The sequence below is a fragment of the Phalacrocorax carbo genome, chromosome 4 (genome assembly GCF_963921805.1).
Source record: "Phalacrocorax carbo chromosome 4, bPhaCar2.1, whole genome shotgun sequence".
In the NCBI taxonomy this organism is placed as follows: domain Eukaryota; kingdom Metazoa; phylum Chordata; class Aves; order Suliformes; family Phalacrocoracidae; genus Phalacrocorax; species Phalacrocorax carbo.
In genome coordinates this window covers 43210927-43236122 of record NC_087516.1, presented here as the reverse complement: position 1 = coordinate 43236122, position 25196 = coordinate 43210927, and the positions used below count along the sequence as shown (strand labels likewise).

At 38.9% G+C, this 25196-nt stretch overlaps 1 protein-coding gene across 2 annotated transcripts in view; it reads right to left on the bottom strand.

Annotated features, from left to right (window-relative positions):
- DDX60 (DExD/H-box helicase 60) overlaps positions 1-24532 on the bottom strand; it is a 48207-nt gene extending 23675 nt beyond the window's left edge. The window contains exons 1-18 of one of the 2 annotated variants that reach the window (XR_010372668.1): positions 24434-24532; positions 22767-23144; positions 22572-22641; positions 19962-20139; positions 19478-19819; positions 18881-18988; positions 17179-17340; positions 16092-16250; positions 15454-15595; positions 14179-14337; positions 10977-11076; positions 10122-10237; positions 7744-7907; positions 6467-6719; positions 5439-5602; positions 2876-3028; positions 1816-1965; positions 649-768 (exon numbers count right to left, since the gene is read on the bottom strand). Coding sequence is in view for 1 of the 2 variants with exons in the window: in XM_064449755.1 (XP_064305825.1) it covers positions 649-768; positions 1816-1965; positions 2876-3028; positions 5439-5602; positions 6467-6719; positions 7744-7907; positions 10122-10237; positions 10977-11076; positions 14179-14337; positions 15454-15595; positions 16092-16250; positions 17179-17340; positions 18881-18988; positions 19478-19819; positions 19962-20139; positions 22572-22641; positions 22767-23130 (2904 nt within the window). In the remaining variant the exon portion in view is untranslated. The remainder of the gene's footprint in view (positions 1-648; positions 769-1815; positions 1966-2875; positions 3029-5438; positions 5603-6466; positions 6720-7743; positions 7908-10121; positions 10238-10976; positions 11077-14178; positions 14338-15453; positions 15596-16091; positions 16251-17178; positions 17341-18880; positions 18989-19477; positions 19820-19961; positions 20140-22571; positions 22642-22766; positions 23145-24433) is intronic. The other variant, XM_064449755.1, reaches the window with a different exon arrangement.
- Between the last annotated feature and the right edge of the window lie 664 nt (positions 24533-25196).

Here is a 25196-nt window from a genome sequence, read left to right as displayed (position 1 = left end):
GGGAGATGTGCAAAGGTCTGCACCTGGGGAGAATCAAGCCCATGCACCAGTGTATGGTGGGGGCCATACAGCTGGGAAGCAGCTCTGCAGAAAAGGACCTGAGGGTCCTGGTGGACACCAAGTTGAACAGGAGGCAGTAATGTGCCCTTGCGGCAAAGAAGGCTAATAGTATCCTGGGCTGCATTAGGAGTGTTGCCAGCAAATCAAGGGAGGGGATACTTCCCTGCTACTCAGCACTGATGAGGCCACACCTGGAGTCCTGCATCCAGTTCTGGGCTCCCCACTAAAAGAGAGACCAACTTAGTGGTCTTCTATGAGGGAGTGACTGCATCAGTGGACAAGGGAAGAACTACTGATGTATTCTCTCTATACTTCTGTAATGCATCTGCTGTATGCTGGCAAAGGATTTGAATGTTTCTTCTTTTAACCAAAGCGAGACATCAACTGCATGTCTCCTAAGGATGAATAGGTAAGGTTGTATGGCATAGGGTTAAAGTGTCTGCTAAGCAGTATAGGTATGCTTAGATTTTTCTAGAACTTTGTATTTAGTAATGGCACAATTGTTATAATTAGAATCAACATTTTTAGAAGCTAGATGGAATAAAGTAGTCATTATCATCATGTGTTAAAACACCCATAAAAATATACCTGAGAATTCATGACATCATTGCGATAATCTCGCGTGAAGACTCCACAAACTACCAATCCATCTGGAAGTTTCTTGGTGAACCGACTGTATATAGTTCCCACCACTTGGTTTACAAGGGCCTTAAATAAAGCAGGTCATTAACAAAACTAGACAGTGTATGTCTAAAGGCATATGATATTCCGAGACACATAAAAGCATTCAATTTTGGCACCGATATTAATGTACTAGACTATAATGTACTATGTAATGTACTATTAAGCCTACACTGTCAACAATGTTAATTTTAAAAAGATATGGTACATGATTTTCAATTATATTCATATGCTTTCAAATAAAATCAGTGTTGTGCAAAGTGAGTTACACATTACTAATTCTGTATTTCAATTATTTTGGAAGCAGTTAAAAAGGGATCACATTCTACTGCATCTACAAACACTTTAATGATCTCCAAGTCCTGGGGCTGCAGGTATAAAATACATTTCTGCACCCCACTGATATTCAAATGAAAAGATTATTTTGATGCCCAACCTGAGCATAACCACAAAAAAGTGATTTTACTTATAGAAAACAGTCCATGGAGATTGTTGTTGAATAACAGCACATGTAATTCAATATCCAAAAACTATATTACTGAATATTAAAATAAGTTTTGGAAGAAATCAAAGCATTGCGCCTCAGCACTTAAGTCAGTTTTTAACTAGTAGGATAGAACTCTCGTTAAAAAACATCCCACTTCCTAGAGTTTCATAAATTTTCTCTTGAAGCATCTAAGGGTGAATTCAATTACTTGCTTGGTCATTGTTCTGTTCTAATATTACTTTCAGTTAGGCTGAAAGTACTCTTGGTAGGCTTTTGATACTCTCACCATTTACTTAACATGCTACTTACAGCACTTTTGTGTATATTAGTGTTTCTGACCTTAAGTTAGCTATAATATTAGCTATTAATAGACAAGAACACTACATGAACTTAAATATTTTGAAGATTAATCGTGGTAAATGTGATGTTTCTAATAAATGTAAATGTGAAACAGAATGTAAAGATTCAATTTCTAATTAAAAAATATATATATAAACTAAAAACTTGTGTAAAAAGTTACCCCAATGGTTTCAGAATCATACTGAGATAGTCATACACACAGAATATGCAGTAGGGTGCAACCTTACCTTTGTGGGAGCAACATACACAACTACTCCATCATTGCTTGTTTTCAGAACTTTCTCCATGCAATAGTATGATGCATATGTTTTTCCTGATGAAGTGGGAGCAACAATCACTGCAGACTCATTATTATCTACAGCATCAAGAAGTTCCCGCTAAAAGAAAAGTAATTACTTATGTCAAAATGTCTTGCTATGAAGTTCTTATTGAGTAAGCTAGCCCTTTCTGTGAAAATGTCTCTTATTTTTGCATGTAGACTTCATATACAGATTTTAGACTTAGAAAGTAAGAATTAACATAGTCATTTTATGACCATATTCTTTTCTCTTAAAATGTTAGTGGACAAAAATGGAACTACAAATTATAACTTGTTTATTTCAATTATTTGGTCCGAGATTCTTATACCAGAACATTCTGAGTCCAAGCTTGGATATTTTCAAATTAAAAAATAGAAGCAGTTAACCCAGCAGTGTATAATTTAGTTCCAAAAACTTCATTGCTTTATATAAGGCAGTATTTTTTTCTTGCATTGTAATAGTTACATCAATACTGTCCAAATCTCTCTTCTGCTCCTAGCATACACTGTTTATTAATCTGTTTTCTCCCCTATATTGTCTTCCTCCATGCTCTTTGACCTTACATAGGTTTATGAAAGGATGGTGGAAGAGCTACAGAAGGGGAAACAGAATTAGTACTAACACTATTCTTTATCAGCACATATGCCAAGTTCCAAACTGGCAGAGGATGAACATTCACAGATTATTCAAACAGGTCATTACCACCATCAAATATGGTAATAAGAAGTGAAATCCCATGGTTTCAGCATTTCTTATGTCGAATTCCTTGGGCCAAGCTCTCTGTAGAAAAGCTCTCAGTGTAGAAAGAACATGGAATACAGTCCAAAATTATCTACTGAATTTGCTAAATTTTTTTAAAAATGGATCAGTTAAACAGCACTATTTTTGACAATTAGTATAATAATGTGTATTTTTAAATGGGGGGGTGGGGGTGGGGGATCAAAGACCATTTCCATTAACTTTGGGCAAAAAGTTTGTGTCTCATTACCTGCCATGTGTCTGGTATGAAATGTTGCACTCGGGGATCTGGATCATTTCTCTCTTCTCTGAGCAAGTAATAATCCATGTATTGCAGCTGAAAGCGAGCTGGACGCACTTCGATAGCATAGTTGCTTATACTCTGATTGTCACTTTCTCCTGTCTATAAGATCAAACGGAAATTCAAGTTGGTTTGAAAGCTAGCAAGAGATTAAGAAAATGGTGCATCTTTTGCTCTGTGGAACCCTGCAAGTTTTGAAAAAATGAAAGTGCAGGTGATTTTAAAATAATTTCTTGCACAAACCTACACCATTTAGCCTTATGTCAGGGTTATGCTTGTGTGTCTTCAAAGGAGATTATGTTCTAAAAATAATATATCTTCCCATAGCCAGTGGTGGTGTTGGTGTTAGTGTTGGTTTTATTGTCGGAAGAGCTAAGAAAACTGGCTAGCAAGCAAAGCTCAGCCTCTTCAAGCTGTTACCTGCCAGAGCCTTCTCATCAACAAAGCTGGTGAAGGGTCTGGAAAAAAAGTCTTATGAGGAGCGGCTGAGGGAGCTGGGCTTGTTTAGTCTGGAGAAGAGGAGGCTGAGGGGAGACCTTATCGCTCTCTACAGCTACCTGAAAGGAGGTTGTAGTGAGGTGGGTGTTGGTCTCTAGTCCCAAGTTAGTTGTGATAGGAAAAGAGGAAATGGCCTCAAGCTGCATCAAGGGAGGTTTAGATTGGATATTAAGAAGAATTTCTTCACTGAAAGAGCAGTCAGGCACTGGAACAGGCTGCCCAGAGAGGTGGTGGAGTCGCCATCACTGGAGATATTTAAAAGACATGTAGACGTGGCACTTCAGGGCATGGTTTAGGAGACATGGTAGTGTTGGGCTGATGGTTGGACTTGATGATCCTAGATGTCTTTTCCAATCTTAATGATTGTATGATTCTATGATCCTATATTTGTCTCTGTTTTCATCAGTATGCCCTGACCCCTTGTGCAACAAATCACAGTTGCAAAAGGAAATTCAATATAAAGACTGGGTGTGATCCCAAATTTTGTAAAGCACTGTAATACTTAAACAACGCCTGTATACTCTAAGACATACCACATTTAATGTTCATGGACATGTCTTGTTACAACATCTGATCCTGAAAGCCATATAGAAAAGCATTATATGTTACAACATATACCAGAAGATCAGAAAATCATTTAATAATTTAGGTTGTCAGGGGTGTCTGGATGTCAGTTAAGCCAACTCACTGCTTGAAGCAGGTGCAATTAGATCAGGTTGCTCAGAGCTGTGTTCAGCCAAGTTTTTTCTATCTCCAAGGATACAGAAGTCACAACTTCAATTTTTTGAAATAAATATTTTCAGTTATTCCTTAAAATTTCAGTTATTCCTAAAATTCCCCCAACTTTGCAAAAAGTAGTAATCAGAAACAAGCAGCTGCAAAAGCAGGTCCAAAATGCACTGACTTATCTAGAGCCCTCTTGAGCAAGACATTAAACTTGCCATCATGTCCCCTCTCTCACCACAAACCTTTGCAACATAGAAATTCACATAGAAAAAGAGACAAATAACTCCCACTCTTTAAGGGAAGAAATCATCTTACAAAACAATCAATTCCTTTCCCACCTCTTAGTCCTGATCCTCAAGGAAGGATGATAAACACTTTCCACAACTAAGCTTCCAAAAATTCCTAACCCTGCCTAAAAAATGAGACATTGAAGTGATTGATATTGGCTTTACAGTTTACTGCAATCTTCCTTCCTTTTGTTATTGAATCCATATTCTGCAGGCCGTGAGTTATATCCTCCCTCTTCTACCTGAGATCCCCTCTCCCTAGTAACATCCCATCTACACACAAAGGTATCAAACTGCTTTTAACATTAAATCAGTCCATAAACAGGTTGTTACCATGCAGAAAAGCATAAGGTCATTCCTTACAGAAATTACTTCAGAGCCAAATTCAGTGCAGTTACTGGTGGTCTCAGCTGTGCTAGCAGGAACAAGCAATTCTGTATCTGAAACTGTTTCCTTCAGAGGTGGTCAGTAATACCATAACAACAAACAGAATAGTTTTCATCCACCTCTGTAGTCTCAAGGATTTCCTTTTCTGAAGTAGCACATTTGGGCCTGTTAGAGGGCAGGTGTTCATCACTTAACTTTTAACAGTTATTTTTAACATGCAGATGTTATCACATCAGCTGATGTGATGAATTGAGCGGCATGTACCTGTCAGATGTTCAGAGATGTCTAAGGACTCAGGCAGACATAACTAGAGAAAATTAATCCTGATGCATGTTTCAAAGGATATCTTTGCAGCCATATAAAGTTCTATTTACTAAAGGGGAAGTGGCCTATTGTGACAGCTAGACCTCACATCAAGCAGAGAAATTTATCTGTGAAACTAAAGAAGATTAATATCTAAAGCAAGAATAGATAGTTCCAAATTTTATGGTACAATACAAAATAAAATAAGATCAGTATAGATCTTCTACACACTATTCAATGTTTAAGAAACCACTGTTGATATTCAGCTACAGGTCCAGTTACAGTATAATCATTGCAGTCTATAAAGTTACCTGGCCAGATAGAGAGCATGCCAAATTCTCAAATCCAAGAAGTCTTAGATATCTGGTCAGCTTCTGTAGGTGTGGTTTCTCCAAGAGATCTTGATATTTTTCAAGGAGGATATGAATTCTCCTCATGACTTGAACAGCTTTGCTTAAATCTTTAGATTTCTTACCTTTAAAAAAAAAAAAAAGGCATATAGTTATTTGAGAGCGGATTGTATCATTGGGAATCTTCCAATGTTAGGTATTTTTAGAACAGACCTTACCCATCCAACCACATTTACAACTATTTAAAAATGAACTTTATTTAAAGACAAGGAAGACAGTCTACACTCCCGTGACCTCTACAAGGAGTGCCACTAAAGACCAAGTACCCAAATAATTCTGCTTCTGCATGCTCAGCTATAAGAGGGAGTCCTACATCTGACACCTACACAATAACTGAGCTCCCCCATTTCACCTTCCTGACCCACATTCTTGTTACTCAGTATTATTAGCAACATATTTCACTCTGAAGTTTACATCTTTCCTCAACACATTTAGAGCAGCATGTGTTTGGATCCTCCTGACTGAGTGTATGGACTGAACAAATTAATCCTGGTGAAGTAGGCCACTAACAATGGTAACATAGATTTCTGTCTGATCATTCAGACTGTGAGCTAACTACTTCAGCTAATTAAAAAAATCCACTGCAATATAGATACATTTTAGTGTGCATGCTACATAATCATATACAATATACATAATACATATACATAAGACATATACAATAAAATATTTATGTATGCAATGTGTACAAATCCAAACAGGAAAAACAGCTACAATCTAATTTCATTGGATACTTTACAGCTGACTCAAAGGATCTTGAAATTACAAAAGGGCACCAGAGCATGTTAATACTTGAAAACACTTTTCATGCTCCTGAAACAGTGCTGTATTTACATGTCTTTATTCCAGATGAGAATGTCCAAAGTCACTCACTCTCTTGGTTAAAGGGAGTGGAACTTGAATACTGAACATGAATTTGGCTATCATACCTTGCTCTCTGCAGTGTTCCTTCCACACTTCGAAACAGGCAGACAGTCCTGTCATTTCTACGCTGAACTTCACAGATTTACTTTTCAAGGTCTTGAGAAGCTTCTCCAATTTATTTATTCCAACAGACAGATTTGCTTTTATTTCCTTTTCAGTTGGTATACACAAGGCTTTCCATTGTTCCTGTTCTTTCATTTCTTCTTTAGTTCTTAGGCGCCTGTTGTTTTCCTCTGCAATTTTTTCTGCTTTACTTTTCTATGCAATAAAATGAAGATATTTAGAACTAACCATCACTGTGTACAAGCATCATCTAAAAAAAATTAATTGAGAAACTCAATCATAGCAGGTACATTACAAGTTTCAGTTCATCTCTCTGATGCATGTGTTTTGGGAATTGTTTAAAATAGTACTTCATTTTGAAGGAGATAATTTCTGAATCCCAATACATGTTTGCTCAAAAGAGATTCCCTAAGCTTTATTTCAGGTCAGTATAAAGCTTCACAAGTAGTATAAAAAAAAGCACAAATGTGAAAAAATAAATAGGAAATATCTGAAAGTTAAATTTCAAGCTTGTAATTTATACATGGGTAATAGCAATTCTTATCATATTGACATGCTTTTCAATAAGTTAAATAAAATTAAGAGTTCAACCTTACTTGAAGTTAACTAAGTTATTTTATATACAGACTTTTACAGGTAAGACAAGAGGCCATAATCTGTAATCTGTAGTACAGTCTATTACAAAATACTAGTCAAAGTACTATTGCTCAGTATTGCTCAAAAGTATGCAAGTACACGCTACATACCCTGTGATGTCTGACAATGTTCACATAGTTAGGATTAACTGCAGTATCTACAGATTCTTTCACACACAATGTTTCCAAATAGTGAAGGGATATAAATAACTGAATAATGTTTTTTCCAGTATTCCTCAACAGTTTCTTAAAGTAAAATTAGATTCATGAACTCCAGTTCCCTTCACTCTACATTATAATACTGACCATGAGCCAAAACCTATCAGCCTTTACAGAGTTCATATGTATTAATTTTTTAATTTACTTGTGCCTGTTAAAATATGATCACTTATCAGGATTCCTAACTAGGAAGAAAAATACTTTTTCCAATTAGCTAATTAAATTTGAAGTACAAAGGCAATTTACATTTCTTCAACTGAGAACTACTAGTGCATTTAGAATATAAAACTTCAACTGTGTCACTCAGAAATCCTTTCCTGGATAATAGAAAAAAGATTTGGAGAGAGCAACTCGAACATACTCACATGCTTTTTTTGTGTCTTTTTGACAGCAGAATTAGCATGCCCTGACACATCCTCCTGATGTACAATAAGTTTTGAAGCGCTGTCTTCCAACGTGCTTCCATAAAAATGACGAAAAGTCTGTAACTTTTGTATTTGTCTTCTTTCTTCTGGATCTTTGGATTTTGCTGCAAACAAATATAATTTATTAAAAAACACTCTGATAGAATTCCAGCCTAATCTATTTTCAAGGAAAGATACCTGAGTATTGGATAAATTTCCTAAAAATTCCTCATTGACCCACAGGTCAAAATCATATTTTGAAAGAGGCTGGCTACTAAGACTCACTGAAATCCAAAAGTACTTTGAATTATCTGAGAAATCAGCAATAGACTCCAATTCAAACTACTTTAGTCACACATTAAAAATATTGGAAAACTTAACAAGCAGGATGCCTGGAGAGAAATTATAACTGTTAGAACAAAATGCCTAGGCTTCTCACACAGTCCATGAAAATAGGAAGGTGTCTTCCAAAGGCATTTCAGATGATCAGAAAGAGACCCCTTAGCCATGAAAACAAGACTCTGTCATCAGAACATAAATAAATAAAGCTGCTGGAAGAACACTTATGCTAGCCAATGATAAATACTGAACTGAGCACATGGACACTTCCACACTCAAGCATAGGTATTTCTCTCTGCCCTAAAATCAAAATGATGAGTCAGTTTATGAGTTTGAAAACCCATCTCAGATCTTTCTGTTTTTCACAAGAAAGACCGCGATGACACATGCCAGCATTCAGAGTAATCATGCAAGGCACGGCAGAGAGAGGGCCTTCTCTTCAGCTGGAGTGGACATAAACCTTCAACTCCAACATTATGGAAGGTGCTCTGCAGGTTATACTCTCCAAACTTCCCATTGAAATCATAGTTCACGGAAGAATGCAAAAAATCATCCAGTCAGAAAGATGAGCAGATGGAACCCTGATTTTGTAGGTCAAGTGGTACAAATACCCACTCAGGAAATAACATTTCTAAGTCACTGAATGAAAATCATAAGCAACACTGGAAGTAACAACAGTAATCCATAACTTCTCAACTCCTGGTAGGTTTTTTACAGTTTAATTTACCATATAATGCAACAGATGATGGGAACATCTTTCAGAGAAAATTTTGTGTACTTGCTGGGACATACAGTATCATATACTTCATTTCATGTAAATATGCAAATCTAAGATCAAAACTAAGTCCACAGTTTGTTTTCTTTAGTATCTCAAACTGGAAAAAACTTACAGGAAATTATAATGCATAACATCAAGCATTATGATACAAACAACTTTTGTTTACTTCTGTGCTGGTTTTAGTGAGACAGAGTTAATTTTCTCCAGAGTAGCTAGTATGGGGCTGTGTTTTGGATTTGTGCTGAAACCAGTGTTGGATAATACAGGGGTGTTTTCATTATTGCTGAGCAGCGCTCACACAGGGTCAAGGTCTTTTCTGCTTCCCACCCCACCAGCGAGTGGGCTGGGGGTGCACAAAAAGCTGGGAGGGGACACAGCTGGGACAGCTGACCCCAGCTGACCAGAGGGATATTCCATACAACATGACGTCATGCTCAGCATATAGAGCTGGGAGAAGAAGAAGGAAGAGGGGGACATTTGGAGTTACCGCATTTTTATTTCCCAAATAACCATTACGCATGATGGAGCCCTGCTTTCCTGAAGATGGCTGAACACCTGCCTGCCAATGGGAAGCAGTGTATTAATTCCTCATTTTGCTTTATGTGCACAGCTTTTGCTTTACCTGTTAAACTGTCTTTATCTCAACCCACAAATGTTCTCACTTTTACTCTTTGGATTCTCTCCCTCATCCCACAGGGGCGGAGGGGGGAAGTGAGCGTGCAGCTGTGTGGTGCTTCGTTGCTGGCTGTGGTCAAACCACGACAACTTCTTTTACTTCTTATTTTAATTATAGTCTCAAAAGATGAGATTGGTTATGTGTGCGCTGTCTAAACATCTAAGCAGATTTTGCACATTTATGGATGTGCTTACCAACCATTATCCAAACTATGTATTTAAACATTAAACTGCATCTGTACATACAGTTTGTGGATATAAATCTGTGAAGCATATCGCAAGCAAAAGGGAATGTATCATGACCATCTGACCACAAGTGCTCATTCTGTTATACTCGTCCAACCTATTTAAGATAATACACAATGCATACACATAATACATGTCAGTTTAAGTATACTTTAGGTACTGAAATGGCTCTATCATGGCAAGTATTTATACAGCTGCAAATATTTTCTGAAATGAGAAGTCCTTCTCCACAACCATAATAACCTTTACCATACTGTTCTAGTCAACACAGACACATGGATTTCATGTTAGTTTTTCTTACCATCAGCGTTGCACCGTACTCGCTCATATTCCTCAGTCAATGGTCTGCCAGAATGCCAGTGACGAAGCTCATCAAATTCCTTGTATTTAGTAAGTGAAGTAACTGCAGGATCGTTGCTGAAATATACAAAAATTAAAGAGCAGAAATTGAAAGAGTTTTCCGGCATCTCTAATGAAACAATCAAAACATTCAAAAAACTGGGTATGCATCAAAACAGAATTTTACTGTGGCAGAAAGCCAACAGAGGGTTTAATTCTACTCCAAATATAGTATGTTAAGATAGTAATTCTTTCTGAAAAACTGAGGCTAACAAAGTAAACCCCCATTTTTTTCACTTATATTCATACAGATTAATCACAGAATGCAATGTAACTACATAACTCGCACACTGGCTAAAAATAGTCATTGTGCAGCAGAGAACCCACTTCTGCAAGTAGCAGAACAAATGTAAAGGATAATCTCGTCTTACTTTTTTTCCACAGTATTTTTATTTAATGTTTTTCTTCTCCTGAAATCAATCCGAGCTTTAGGATTTAGGATAAGGCCTTTCAAATACAAATTGTACATTTAGAGAAACAGTTCCATAATGTAGAATAAGAATCAAAGACTATAATGCAAACAAATAACAGTATGAGAAAATATGGATATATTGACTCTTATCCATTCTTGTTCTGAACTTTCTGTTAATATTTACACCATGTAAATGTGAAAATTTACCCAGTCATCGCAAAAGCACTTCTACACTTGTACAAATTGAGCATAATATGGATGTAAAGTGTAGAAAATAAGAGTAGTACAGAGTAGAAAATAAGCCCATATAATATTAACTCATTAGAATAGAACTTATATATGTACCTTTCTAAAAAAGGTAGGTCTTTCAAAACATCTCCAGCGTAATCTTCAACAAGATCAGATTTCACTGAGATTAGTCCAATGTTAGGAATGTCTTCATATTCTTTACAGTGCAAAAAATAAATAATATTTTTAATTAAGAATATATAATTACATATCATACTTGAAAATTCTGTCAAGTTACATTATAAATTAAATCCTAAGAAACAAAATTTGGTAAAAGCAAGCAGCAGTTCACTAGTTCCCCTTCTTCTGTTTCTTCTCAAGCATGGGAAGAAGAACGAAGCAGACATCATTATTGCTTCCGAGTACATATGCTTATAATCCATTTTAGACACCTGCACTAATGTTTTGTATGCCACAACCCATCCCATCTCACAGGCATCTACTTTCCTGCACTGATTCCCAGGATCACAGAACGGTAGGAGTTGGAAGGGACCCCTGGAGATCATCTTGTCCAATCCCTCTGCTTGAGCAGGCACACCTAGAGCAGGGGGCACAGGAACCCGTCCAGGCAGTGTTTGAATGTCTCCAGGGAAGGAGACACCACAACCTCCCTGGGCAGCCTGTGCCACTGCTCGGTCACCCTCACAAGAAAGAAGGTTTTTCTCATGTTGAGGTGGAACTTCCTGTGTTCCAGCTTGTGCCCATTGCCCCTTGGCCTGTCACTGGGCACCACTGAAAAGAGCCTAGTCCCATCGTCCTGATACCCACCCTTTAGATATTTATAGGTACTGATGAAATCCCCCCTCAGTCTTCTCTTCTCCAGGCTGGACAAATGCAAGTCTCAACCTTTCCTCATAAGGGAGATGCTCCAGTCCCCTGAGCATCTTCGTAGGTCTCCACTGGACTTGCTCAAGGAGTTCCCTGTCCTTGAACTGGGGGGCCCAAAACTGGACACAGTACTCCAAATGTGGCCTTGCTAGGGCAGAGTAGAGGGGGAGGATAACTCCTCTCGATCTGCTGGCCACAATCCTTTTAATGCAGCCCAGGACACCATTGGCCTTCTGGTCCACAAAGGCACATTGTTGGTTCAAGGTCAGCTTGCTGTCCACCAGCACTCCCAGGTCCTTCTCAATAGAGATGCCTTCCAGTAGTCCAGCCCCCAGCCTGTACTGGTGCATGGGGTTGTTCCTCCCCAGATGCAGGACCTTGCACTTGCTCTTGTTGAATTCCATGAGGTTCCCCTCAACCCAGCTCTCCAGCGGGTCCAGGTCTCGCTGGATGGCAGCACAGCCTTCTGGTGTATCAGCCACTCCTCCCAGCTTGGTATCATCAACGAACTTACTGAGGTTACACTCTGTCCCTTCATCCAGGTCATTGATGAATATGTTGAACAGGACTGGACCCAGCACAGGCCCCTGGGGAACACCACTGGTGATAGGCCTCCAACTAACTCTGCCCATTCCATAAAGATCAGTGTCTCCTAAATATGCACTTTCAACTGCACTTACGTTAGATGACTGTTAAGAGATATTAGACTTAGATACTTAGAACAGGTGTTTAGAATAAGAAATAGATAAATGAATGTATTCAATATTATTATACTAGTTGTGTTATCACAGGTGTATAACTGTTCTTTCCAGTTCATGTAGAGTACTGCTCACTCTGTCCCCTGTATAACCCCAACCATGGCTGGATTAATCACCAGCAGAGCTAATCAACAGCAAGAATAAATATAGAAAACTATAGTTAGACATGAAGATTAAGCACTGATTTTAATATCTCTGTTAACTAAATACAGGTATGTAGATGAGGTATGTAGATGAATGAGTAGATAAATAAAAGGGTTGGAAGGTTAACTTCTAAGAGATCAGGAAACTTAAACAGGACATCAGGCAGGCATTCTAAGAAGGAGATCAAAGGCCTAACAATGGGCCAATAAGGCTCGTGACCAGAAGCAGAACCAAGACCGGGATGACAAGAACTTGCTGAAGGTGGAAAAATAAGAACTTTTAACTGACCAGAAAAATGAAGAATTGAGAACACAGTGGAAACTTATGGTGGACTTTGACAGTGACATAATTATCAGGGAAACCTATATAACCTGAAGGCTGTGTCTTGTTAGTTGCCACACACTGAGGTGGTGGCCCAACTGAGTTGTGATTAATAAAGCAAACCTAGTGGTACCCACTTGTCTTGAGAAATTCTTCAACAATGACTAAAGATAACATGTAACATTGTGCATCCTCCCACATGTGAAGTCTAGCCACAACTTCAGTCTTCAAGGTCTCCGAAGGACATACAGAAATAGGCAACACAAATGCTGTGCCAGAAGATGCCTTAATATCCCACAGATAACAAAAAAACTCTCTTTTTTTGCCCACTAGAGCCCACTTTGACCACTTGACACCTTTGAAACCAGCTGAAGAACACTCACAAACTTTAGAATTATATTCCAGCTTTTACTGAATTTCTTACTGTCTCTTCTAAAAATTTATACAATTTGATTGGTTTAAAACAAACATTTGAAAGTTGTAACAAAACTGGTTCTCAAGAAAGGTCAGCTATCAGGCAAAAATCTCTGCCTACTCCTTTCAGATATTCAGAACAGGTCTTCTAAGTGAGGGAAGAAAACCATCTCCAAGCCAATTATGCACTTCCCTAATTATGGGGTACTAAACAGGATGGTGGTGTAATTTAGACACTTACAGGCAAGTCACATTTCTACAACTTTCAAGGACTGTAATGTGAGCTAGTGATAGCTGGACTCTCTACCATTAGGGCAACAATTCTATATTTCACTTAATTTCCTGCTCTCACCCCCAACACCTGCATAACCCTATGTCAACATGTACAAAGATATTCTTCAGAGACAGTCTTCCTGCAGCATAATCATTACTTTAAATATGAGTAATTATTATGATTTTTACTATTATTTGTATTACACTAATCATAATGTTTTTTACAATATGTACAATAGATTTGGGCTAGCTATCATGGAACTAAACCAAATTCCTATTGAAGTCAATTAAAATACTTGTGGTGTCTGCGGTCAGTCAGAATTTCACCCATAAGGCCTGGTCAGACTTATTTTAGCATCAGCTGCAAGTTTTGTTAGTGGGTTGAAAGGAAGGAGAAGATTATCCAAAAAGTATGGATGAGATTTGTGATCAGGATAAAATCAAATCACTACTCCTAGAATTTTTAGTGACAGTAATGAAGATCACGCTTCTAAGTCTCTAATTTATGGAGTTGTCAGTACCTCTGAATGTCTGGTCCTGTTCAAGAAATAGTTGGGAGGTCTTTCGTATTGGGAAAGCATCTCCAAAACTGTATTTCACAGCCAATTTTGTTACAGCATCCCATAAACATTGGTATTCATTCTCCATTTCTTTCCCCAATTCCTTTTTGAACGCTAATCCTGCACAGGGAGGAAAGAAAGAAAGAAAAAAAGCAAGCTTTAAAATTAAAAGTTTCCTCAAACAGAACTTACCCATTCACCTATGCAGCATCAGGTATAAAGACTTCAGTCCTATCCAAGGTCTTTGGTCATTAGAACAGATTAGGATAGAATGTTGTACATTCACAGTTTTTAATAGCCCAGGATACAAATAACTAAGTATACTGAGATGTATTTTGGAAAGAACACCAGATTTAGACTGCCTGTGCAAGTCTGCAAGCTCCACAGATAAAGAAGAATTTCTCTCACCTTCACCTCCTGCAGGAGAGGATCTAGAATTGAGAATTTTCTTTTTAGTGCCGAATAATAGGTATCATAAAAATAAATGTTTCATATTCCTGATTTATATTTCCTTTAAAAATTATTCCACTCTTGCTTTACTGAGGTACATACAGGACCTTGTGACTAGATTCATAAAGTGTTCTGGTTTACTATCAGACAGAGTCATGGCAGAGGATTTCAGGTAAACAGAATTACTCTGAAAGAACATTTGCTACGAATCTTTTTCCACACTTACTTGCTCTGTCAGCTTTTGTAACTTTTTTGTGAATCATAACATATTTGATGGTGTTCTTAAAGGACCAGCTCCCAGATTCATGTATTTATAAGACAATATATGGTTTTGTCTGAATCAATCTTATCTGCAATTAAAAATACTATCCAATGTCACAGTGACATTAGGGACTGCATCTAGTTTCCATTCTGACCGTGTTGCACTAAGAGAACTGGCTAAAAACCAAATGGTTGAGCATACCCAATGACAGTGAGACAGAGCTCTTACTACCTACACTATATCACTCTTCCTTTGCATCAGTACAGGTGGAACATTGAAGGTATGACAAGGTAAAGTATTTTGAATGAGTACTGGTGACACTAGTGAAAGACACTTTCACATGTGATTTTCTAGACTTGGCTATGGAAAAAAGTTTCCCTATTACTCCATAAAATGTATCTATTATTATACGGGTAATTGGAAAATTGTACTCATTTCTGCTTGCACAAGCACTTTCATTCTCATTTTGCAGCTTAATAAAGTTAGAAAAGTAAAAAAGCAAACTGTTCAACAACGATAAATACCTTCAGTGTATTCGACCTCATAGTAATGCGCAAGATTTACGAGCAGTGAATCGTCATTTAAGTCAGGCAGGTAAGTTAAATCCAATTTCCAATGATTTGTATCACTTAGCTGTTTCAGAGCAAAATGCGTGCATAACTGTTGCTGTTAAAATAAAGCAAACAATTCTTATGGAGCACCTTTTCATGTGGAGGGATCTAAACATCTCCAAAGCAGGCTTAACTACCACAGATTTTACTGACATGAAAACCAACACACTGTTACTTGACTCCTCTGTGATCAGGAGACTGCCCTCACTGTTCTCCTTCACTGTAATAACCAACTTCAAACAATAAAAATGCTTGCCATCAAACCTCCCATACTGGATGAGACCAAACGGTCTATCTAGCCCAGTACCCTAACACTAACACTGGCTAACTGGAGATGTCTAAGAAGAGGTCAAGGATAGAGATATTGCCCCAAACATTCTCCTAGCCCCTCTGATTTGTGGCTCACAAGATTCCTAAGCCAGGTAGGTTTCCAGCAGGTATATAACGTTCTTTGATCTCATCAGATGACTAAAGTAACATAAAAAGGAAAATAAAAACTGAAATTACAATTGGACCTGATGACAGGGGAAGTAAGACAGTGCTACACATACCATTTTTATTAATGGTAAAACTTGCTTAGTCCAGCGGGATTTCATGATCCTAATCTGAGCTCTCTGTGAAAGAGGCATATGAAGAAGAAAAGCCACTGTAAGACACTGCATTCTACAGAGGTCAGCTGCTTCTTCTGGAGATAGAGGTTTACTTCTTCCCTGTTGAGAGATGATAGATAAAAAGTTGACTACATCTTTCAGTAAAATAATTGTATTCACCTCTACTTAACTCAGTGGTTTGCACTTTGTTAAAGCAGCTAATAATTTTGATCTATTTAAGCAATTTGTGCATTGTAATTGTTTGTGGATACACATACTTGAAAACGAACATTCTTGTAGTGCTGGTAGTTGCAGATCAGTTATAATGTAAAAAAAACAAATAAAAAAACCCAACTCTTTTCCAAAAAGAATACGACTATGAAAATCAAGACAAAATTTAAAAACAATTGTCAGTGTGTCAGTAGAAATGTTATTATTTTAAATGGAAAAGTTAATATCTATATATAGGCCTATTCTCTTTTCTCAGCTGCACAGCAAGAAGTCTGTACAGAAATGCAGCTGTGCTAATCACTCATAGCTATACTGTAGTCCACTGAATACATGTCTCATACAATATTACTGACATTTTGCATCTGCATTAACTTGATGAAAATATAAGGTTTGTAGTACGGTCACAAAAATTATGTCATGACCGCATCTTGGAAGAAACCTTTTTTCTGAAATGTCTTGCTAACTTGAGGAAAGGTGTGTTCTTCTGTAAAAGCTAATGTGCCACTGAAAATTAGGAAAAGAGAAGTAATAAGCACAACTACCTTTTAAGGTAAAACTTCCTATGGAAGTAATTGGTCCTAGAGTAGAACTTTCCCCAGGAATAGCCACTGTGGCAGGGGGCACAGTGCCACCCCACAGAGAGACTGTGCTCCTTTGGAAAAGCTGCGGCCACAGTAATTATCTGAACCAGACCACTTACAGAGTGCAGTCACAAAAAGGGCTTATCTTCAGCTTGGGATCTAGGAGGACAGCCATCTCTCTGGTTAGCAAAATATTTACAGTCACTGTGCTGAAAAGATATCTAAAAAATTCTTACTCTTGCTGATTGCTCTGCCTTTGCTCCCATGGAAGTATTTGCATTTTCCAACATGTTGCTGTATATTTTTAATCCCACGGCACAAGCAAGAACACAGACCACACGCCGAATGTCAGATCCTTCAGGCCACAGTTGTTTCAACAGATGGATAGTCTGGTGAACCTGTAGACATAACACGATGAATAGCACAACTGACCGCTGTAATAAAAATTACAAAAAATTACAATTATAAAAATCACAAAAAAAGGAGATGTCCTTTCCAGAGTTCCATCAGAAACAGGGTGAAAAAAAGGACATGAAAATTACAGCAGGAAATGTGGGCACAATCATTAGTTAAAATAGCTCTCTTTTGTCATTTCCCTGAGGGCACCAACAACCCTGACTGTCCTCACCTAACCCCTGGGGCCTGGTCCCACCTGCCCAGGGCCCCATATCAGCCCCTTGGGTGTAAGCCCCTGCCCCAGCAATGCTGCAGCAGCGCCAGTCTCCAGCTCCTCACAGCCCAGCAGGCTGACAACCCGGTCTGGCCTTGGCCCATTCCAGGGAGGTGCCTGATGCCTGAGGTTGCAGCTGCCCCCCAGCTGCCCTGCTCCTGGCTGAGGCAGTAGGACAGGCCCTGGCTACCAGGCCCTGCACAGCCACCTCCAGGGGAGCTCCCATGGCCAGGCTCCAAGGGAGCAGCCACCTGCCCTTCCTGCGCCCTGAGGTTTTTCTGCTCCTGGGGTATCTAGTTATCAGGAAAGATAATCATAATAAAACAAAATATTAGCAGTAGCCAGCTAGTTGCGTTTCTTCTGACTTTAAAATGCTTTATCAGTAACACCATTTTTTTCTGGACTGAAAAAAATCAGCTTGCTGGACCAGTATCATTCCCACTGAAGTCCAAAGAAGCCTTGCTGCTGTTCTCTGCAGGAACAGAAGTACAGTCACAACACTGCAGTGTAACTTCACACTCAGGAAAATGTAAGGGGTATATTAGGCACTAAAGGTATCACATATACATTAAAATACCAAATTTTTAGGGTTAAAATATTGTAAAACAAGATTAATGAATCCATTGCTTTAATCATGCAAGCATAGACCTTGCAACTGTAATCAAGCTCTTTGAAAAAAAATTAAATCCCAGATTGTGAATACTTTTATAGTTAACAGTGTGTACAACCTTGGCAGCTGCAATGGAAAGGTTTAGATTTTGTGATGTCTCTACAGACAAAGTTGCTGCTGGCAGCAGCACCAACTCTCCCTCGCCACTGCTGAATGTACCCTCCCATACCCTACTCTCAGGTGCCAGCTGCTGCTGCAGGGGTGAGGCAATGGCCGCAAGACACCCGGAGCGTAGTAGCAGCATGCCCGCAGGCATCTAAGGGTGGATTTATGCCACAGATGGTGTTTTCTGCTGAATGGGCTAGTTCCCACCTTCTACAAGATAAAGACAGTCACCAAGATGGAAACATCCCTCAAGTGGCATCCCACAGATCAGCTTCCAGCCAAACCATCCTACTTTAGTAAACTTTAAAAAAACAGCTTCAAGCTGCTGTGAAGGAGAGTGGGCACAGAGGAGACCTTCCCAGACTCAGGGTGTCACTTCAGGATAAGGCAGAGAGCCCCCAGTTCTGGCTAAGAAAGAATTTCAGCTAAAGGAGTGGAGGAAGACAGACAACACGAGGAGGAAAAAGAGAAAGGATCAAAGAGGTCCAATTACCTCTTTTTGTATGCTTTTCAGGCTCAGCTTGAGATGTTCATATAGACACATGAATGGCTCTTTGTACCTGATGAGGTTTTCACAGGCATTTTGCAGATCTTTTTCATACTAAGAAGTGCAGAAGTCAAAGTTACATGCAAAAGTTAATAGATACAATGCACCAGGGACTACTAGCCACAGCAGAAACCATTCAGATATATGACAATCCTCAGTCTCCAAGAAGCATCTATTCTAAATAAAACTCCTTTTAAAATCACGCGCCTGGCCTAAATGCTAGTCTTGTCTGGCATATTACAAGTCAACTAAGACACATGACACTGAAGATATGGGAAAGGCTGTATTTGAGACTAGCATATTTTAAGTGAACAAGGATGTGAAACGAGACTATAGACAACAGGGCAGGAATTTGCCACCAGTCCCAAGTTTGCCCATTAAGGATTTCAAGACCAGTAGACTAAAGATACATAAAATGAGACATGCATCAGTGCTTTATAATTTTAATATGTAAAATCTAATACTCATATTGAAATATTTTAATTAAATCTAAGTAGAACAAACACTACCATTGCAAACCAACAACAAAGTTGTGTAACTTACCTTTTGACAAAATAATCTGTGTTTATACACACTCTGAATATGATATCCGTAAACTCTAAGAATATCATACTCCTGTCCTGAAGCAAGTACAACATTGATTTTCTTTGACAATGAATGAGCAATTAAAATAGATAAATAGTCTGTTTGGATAGAGGTCAGTCCTATGTCAGATACAATGATGAAGTAAGGATAGCTTTTCTTCAGGAAAATCTCCCATTTGGCTGATAAACAATTGGAAAAATCTGTATGAACAGTGGTGCCTGTGTTATGCCTCAGGTGTTCTATTAATGCGGTACGTAAGAAAAGAAAATGAGGATACGGAAAGTACATCTGTTCTGCATCCTGTGGGAAATAAAAACAATGAAATTATTCAGTTACATTTGTTGACACAATGAACAGGCTCCTAATCCTGATTAGAATCAAGCAGTTGGTTTTGAAGGGGTGAAGTGGTTTAAACAGCAAACAAATGTTACTTGTTCAGTACCTTGAAGAAAACAATGACGTATTTTGCTCCTTTTTCAGTGAAATCCTGCAGGAAGCATTCAATTTGGTAGAAGAAATTTAGATACTGTGTTTTTTCATCTGAAAACATAAGTAGTAAGGAATCCCCATCTATCACAAAGAATTCAGACTCAACAAAGTCTTTTAACAGACTGACATACCTGAAAGAAAAAGAAATAGCACGTACATAACATTACTCCAAGACAAGCTGGGGACATGGGACTGAAGAAATGTGCTTACTAATAGGTTTAAAATTAAATCAACTAAACATTAAATTTATAAATTAAATTAATAGCAAACCATCTTTCTTGGATCTAAGGTTAGTCCTAAGTAGCTTGCAGTCCTTTCAGTTACTGAATGTATTAGCAATTGTCTGCTTTACAACTCCAGATACTTCCGTAGCATGAGAGACACCTGTGACTTATGTGGGACCTATTGCCCACAGGAGATAATCACAAAATATATTTTGAGACCCTTCCTGCCTGAGTTTCCAGCTAAAAATAGCGAGTGGGTTGTCAACAACTATCATGACATTGACAACTACCTCCCTTAGCCAAGGAATGTCTATGGCAAAAAAAATATCTTAACAGCAAGAGGAATCCAATCACAATATTTTCCTTCAAGAGACCAAAGAATTAAAAGACTTCTTCATCCCCTTCCCTTTTCAGAAAACTATGAAAGTTGATTAAAATTTGCATAAATCAGTCTTAGGCCAAACTGGGAGCAAATCCTCTTCACTGAAGATGGCCAGTATAAACAGGCAGTAATTTCTAATATGTCCTAGAAATGGACTGCATTCTCCAGCTCTCTAAGAATCTATGAAAGTCCAGGGACATGATGTTTTACCCAGGAGATAGCAAGTAGTTGGAAGAACTTTCGCAGGACCAGATAAAGAGGCAAGCCCTTCTAGTAAAGGTTCCCTGCTTTCATGTTTATTACTTACTACACTATAACATATTACAATACTAATGCATATTATGAGAACATTTATAACACTAAGAACCTGCTTGTTTTCTTCAAGGTTGTCAAAAATGCCTAATACACATCACCTTAGATCCACACCTGGGAAGACCCAGCTTTCCTTTCTGGCTGGGATCAATGGCATCTGGTTTACAGGTCCAGTTTGTTATCTGATGCAATGAGTAGCCTTCCATGAACAAAAACTATGTAAACCTCTGTCTTACATATTTAAATTGTCTGCCTTTAATTAATACTAATCTCTTTAGCATGTCAGCTCCACAATGCAGAGAGGACACTTCACTGTCAATGTGGATGACACTATTGCTAACCTTTTCCATATGAAGCAGGGAAAGAAATCAGAATCTGGAGATGCAGAAGATTGTGGATGAGAACTGATATGCAAAAACACGGAAAATATATATGAAAAGGAAAATTTAGTAGGACGACTGTTTTAAATGCTGTGAAAGTAGCCTTAAAACACGTAAGGAAACATGCTCAAAAAAAGCATTTGATTTGAGAATTTGAAAAAGAATAAATAGCAATAGTTAAAATTGTAGATCAGTTCCTAAAACATGCAGACAATCCCTACTCTTTGGGCAGTCTTTCTATTATATTAAGAAACTTCCTTCATGTGGCTGGAGGAAGTATAAAATCCTAAGCATGCCTTAGGTCTCCTGGTTTTCCACAAACCTAGGTGATGAGTACATAGGACCTGGACAGGCTGGATCGATGGACCGAGGCCAGTTGTATGAGGTTTAACAAGGCCAAGTGCTGGGTCCTGCACTTGGGTCACAACAACCCCATGCAATACTATAGGCTTGAGGAAGAGTGGCTGGAAAGGTGCATGGCAGAGAAGGACCTGGGAGTGTTGGTCAACAGCCAGCTGAAAATGAGCCGGCAGTGTGCCCAGGTGGCCAAGAAGGCCAAAAGCATCCTGGCTTGTATCAGGAATAGTGTGGCCAGCAGGAGTAGGGAAGCGATCGTGCCCCTGTACACAGCACTGGTGAGGCCGCACCTTGAATACTGTGTTCAGTTTTGGGCCCCTCATTACAAGAAGGACATTGAGGTGCTAGAGCATGTCCAAAGAAGGGCAACGAAGCTGGTGAAGGGTCTGGAGAACAAGTCTTATGAGGAGCAGCTGAGGGAGCTGGGCTTGTTTAGTCTGGAGAAGAGGAGGCTGAGGGGAGACCTTATCACTCTCTACAGCTACCTGAAAGGAGGTTGTAGTGAGGTGGGTGTTGGTCTCTAGTCCCAAGTTAGTTGTGATAGGAAAAGAGGAAATGGCCTCAAGCTGCATCAGGGGAGGTTTAGATTGGATATTAGGAAGAATTTCTTCACTGAAAGAGCAGTCAGGCACTGGAACAGGCTGCCCAGAGAGGTGGTGGAGTTGCCATCACTGGAGATATTTAAAAGACATGTAGACGTGGCACTTCAGGGCATGGTTTAGGAGACATGGTAGTGTTGGGCTGATGGTTGGACTTGATGATCCTAGATGTCTTTTCCAATCTTAATGATTGTATGATTCTATAGCTTTTTTCTCTAAGGGGTACTACACTGTGATATCCACTTAGTTCAAAGAAGCTGGTTTTATTACCATTTATTACACTAGTTTCATGAACCCCGCTGTACTTACTGAGCTCTTGATAGGCATGCCCAAGTGTGTAACCTCAACTTCTTCAGAAATTCAAGATGTTTTCTTATTTCTAAAATAACCACATACATTGTTATTGATAGGACCATATAGCCATAAGTCATCAATCAATTACAAAAGGTAAAACACTGCAATAAATGTCACAGACACAAGCATAAGTTAGTAACAACTCCTCACCAGGGCTTTGCAAATCACGTTTTTGCTGGAGAACTCTGAAATCTGTGCTTTCAGGTTGTGATGCTTGCTGTATCACTTCTTCAGTGGTTGAGACGCTATAAGCGTTACTGTAATCTGGGTCTTCGGCTTCTTTTTTTCTATTTTCCTCTTCTTTAAGCATCCGTGTAACAGCTGCTTCCGCTTTGTCACTGGCCTCATCCTCCTCATCACTGTCACTTGTACTCCCACTCTCTTTATCTTCCTTTGTTGGAATGAAGCCTATTTTCTCACTGTCGCTACACTCGCTGTCTTTATCATCATTACTAGCATTCTCATTTTCATCATTATAAACGGCTTTCTTGAAATGATGTCCTGCAGAAGCCATCACAGATCTTGATTCTGGCATCCAAAAAAAGAAAATTCTAAGTAATCAGGGGATAATTTTCAGGAAATACGGTATTCTCTGAGGTTTCAACCATTAAATTATGTACTTCATAATCACACTGGAATAAAACTTCAAGAAAAATCAAAAAGCATTTTGTGAACACCCCTGTGAGACATATTTTCATTTAAAAATCAATAAATATTTTTATAACTGTAAGGTAAACATCAAATTCTGTCTTTCTTAAAGTTTACTAAAGAGGAACACTGCATGTCTGTTCTGTGCTTTGCATGAAAGGACCCTTTGGGGGTCAGCTGTAATTTGCTATATTAGCTATATCCACATGGCACGTTCTAGGGAATGAGCCATGTTTCCTAGTTCAAGTGACTTGTACCCACACTGTTCATGCTAGTCCAGTCACAAGTAGGCATGCCGCATCTTCATTGCATGATGGGGGTAACGATGGTTTGGTATCAATTCCACTTTTTAATTCAGTTTTTGCTTTTTTCTTCTTTTTTTTTCAAGGGTAGAATTCTTAGATCTTGAGTGACCATATAACTATAACGGTTAGGGTAACTCCCCACTTTATGAGGTCATGATGTTCAATTCCTTTGAGCGTAGGAAAAAGCAAGCAGCTTGGGATAACCCTGCACACTCCCTACCACATCAGCTCAGTTCTTCTAAACTCAGTTTTCTCCAGTCTTCATTCAGGTACCAGCCTCATGCAGTATTTATCATTACGGTATTTGCCATTGCAATACTCATATGCCTTATATATGGTCATCCTTCATCTTCCTGGGACCATAAAAGGACTATTTCATTTTCAGATGTCATTTTTAGTCTTATAACCTTTCTTAAAAAACTAACAAAAACTAAACTGCAACCTCCATTTTTCAGATTTCACAAACTCCACTCAAAACTAAGCTGAAATTTTCTTTTTGATTTTCACCTTCCATTAGTTTAAACTCCTAGCAAATGAAGTTGCAGAAAAAAAGAAACAAAAATACATTTTTGTTATCTACTTGGAAAATACTGTACACAGTGCACTATATTACAGTAAGATGCTTAACATAACTTTACGGTTGAACTTTAACACCTATTTTCACAAAATATAAGCTATGTATATACATACAGCTACATAAAGTCACTTTTTGTGTATCTGCATGCATATTTTTTATTAAGGCAGTAATAAACCTAAGATTTTTTTTCCATTATTCTTATCTAAATTGAAAAAGTTGTATCAAAGACTTGAGAACACCATTCTGGGATGAATTATACATTTTTGCATGCTGAAATTGTTGCTTACCTAGAAAATGGCCATCACTACTTCAGCAATCTCCTAAGCAAGCAGGACTTTCTATGTCTGAAAATGTAAAGTCAGCCATCCTTAAAGAAAGCAAAACTGTATCTGTACCTACTCACATATGGAATGCTATATTTCCTTTCCAAAAAAAAGGCTTAAATACCTTGCTGCATCAATGCTTTTCTGCAGCACACACACCCCGACATCTGCAGTTGCTGGGGCTACAGTGTGGGAGTCTCGCTGCCCCTCCAGCCTGGAGGGTGCTCCCTTGCTGCCCCTGCAAAGTCCCAGATGTTTCCCCTGCACGCTGTCCAGCCCTAAACCAACTGCAACCCTAATGCAAACCCCAAACCCAGTTCCAGCACCGTGCCTAAACCCAATCACAGGTCCCCCAGAACTAAGCCCAATCCTAGCCCCAACTCCCTCCTAAAGGCAACCCTGACCACAACTTCTACCAAAGCCCTGGCAGTACCACCTCCAGCTGCTGCCGCTGCTGCCGCCGCCCGCTCCGCTGCCCGGCCCGGCTCCGCCGCCACCTCACCTTTAAGTAGCCGCCGTGGCAGCCCTGGGGTCGGGCCGCGTCGGGTCGGGTCAGTCCCGCCCCGTCCCTTCGGCAGTCCCTCCAGCTTTCGGTTTCTGTTCCCTGCGCGGCCCGGCCGCCAAGTTCAGGTTTCTTTTCAGAAGTTGTGGGACAACCACGTCCCTGAACACGGCACTGCAAAGTATCACCAGTATTTCCTTCCTTCTATTAAATTATGCTTTTCAG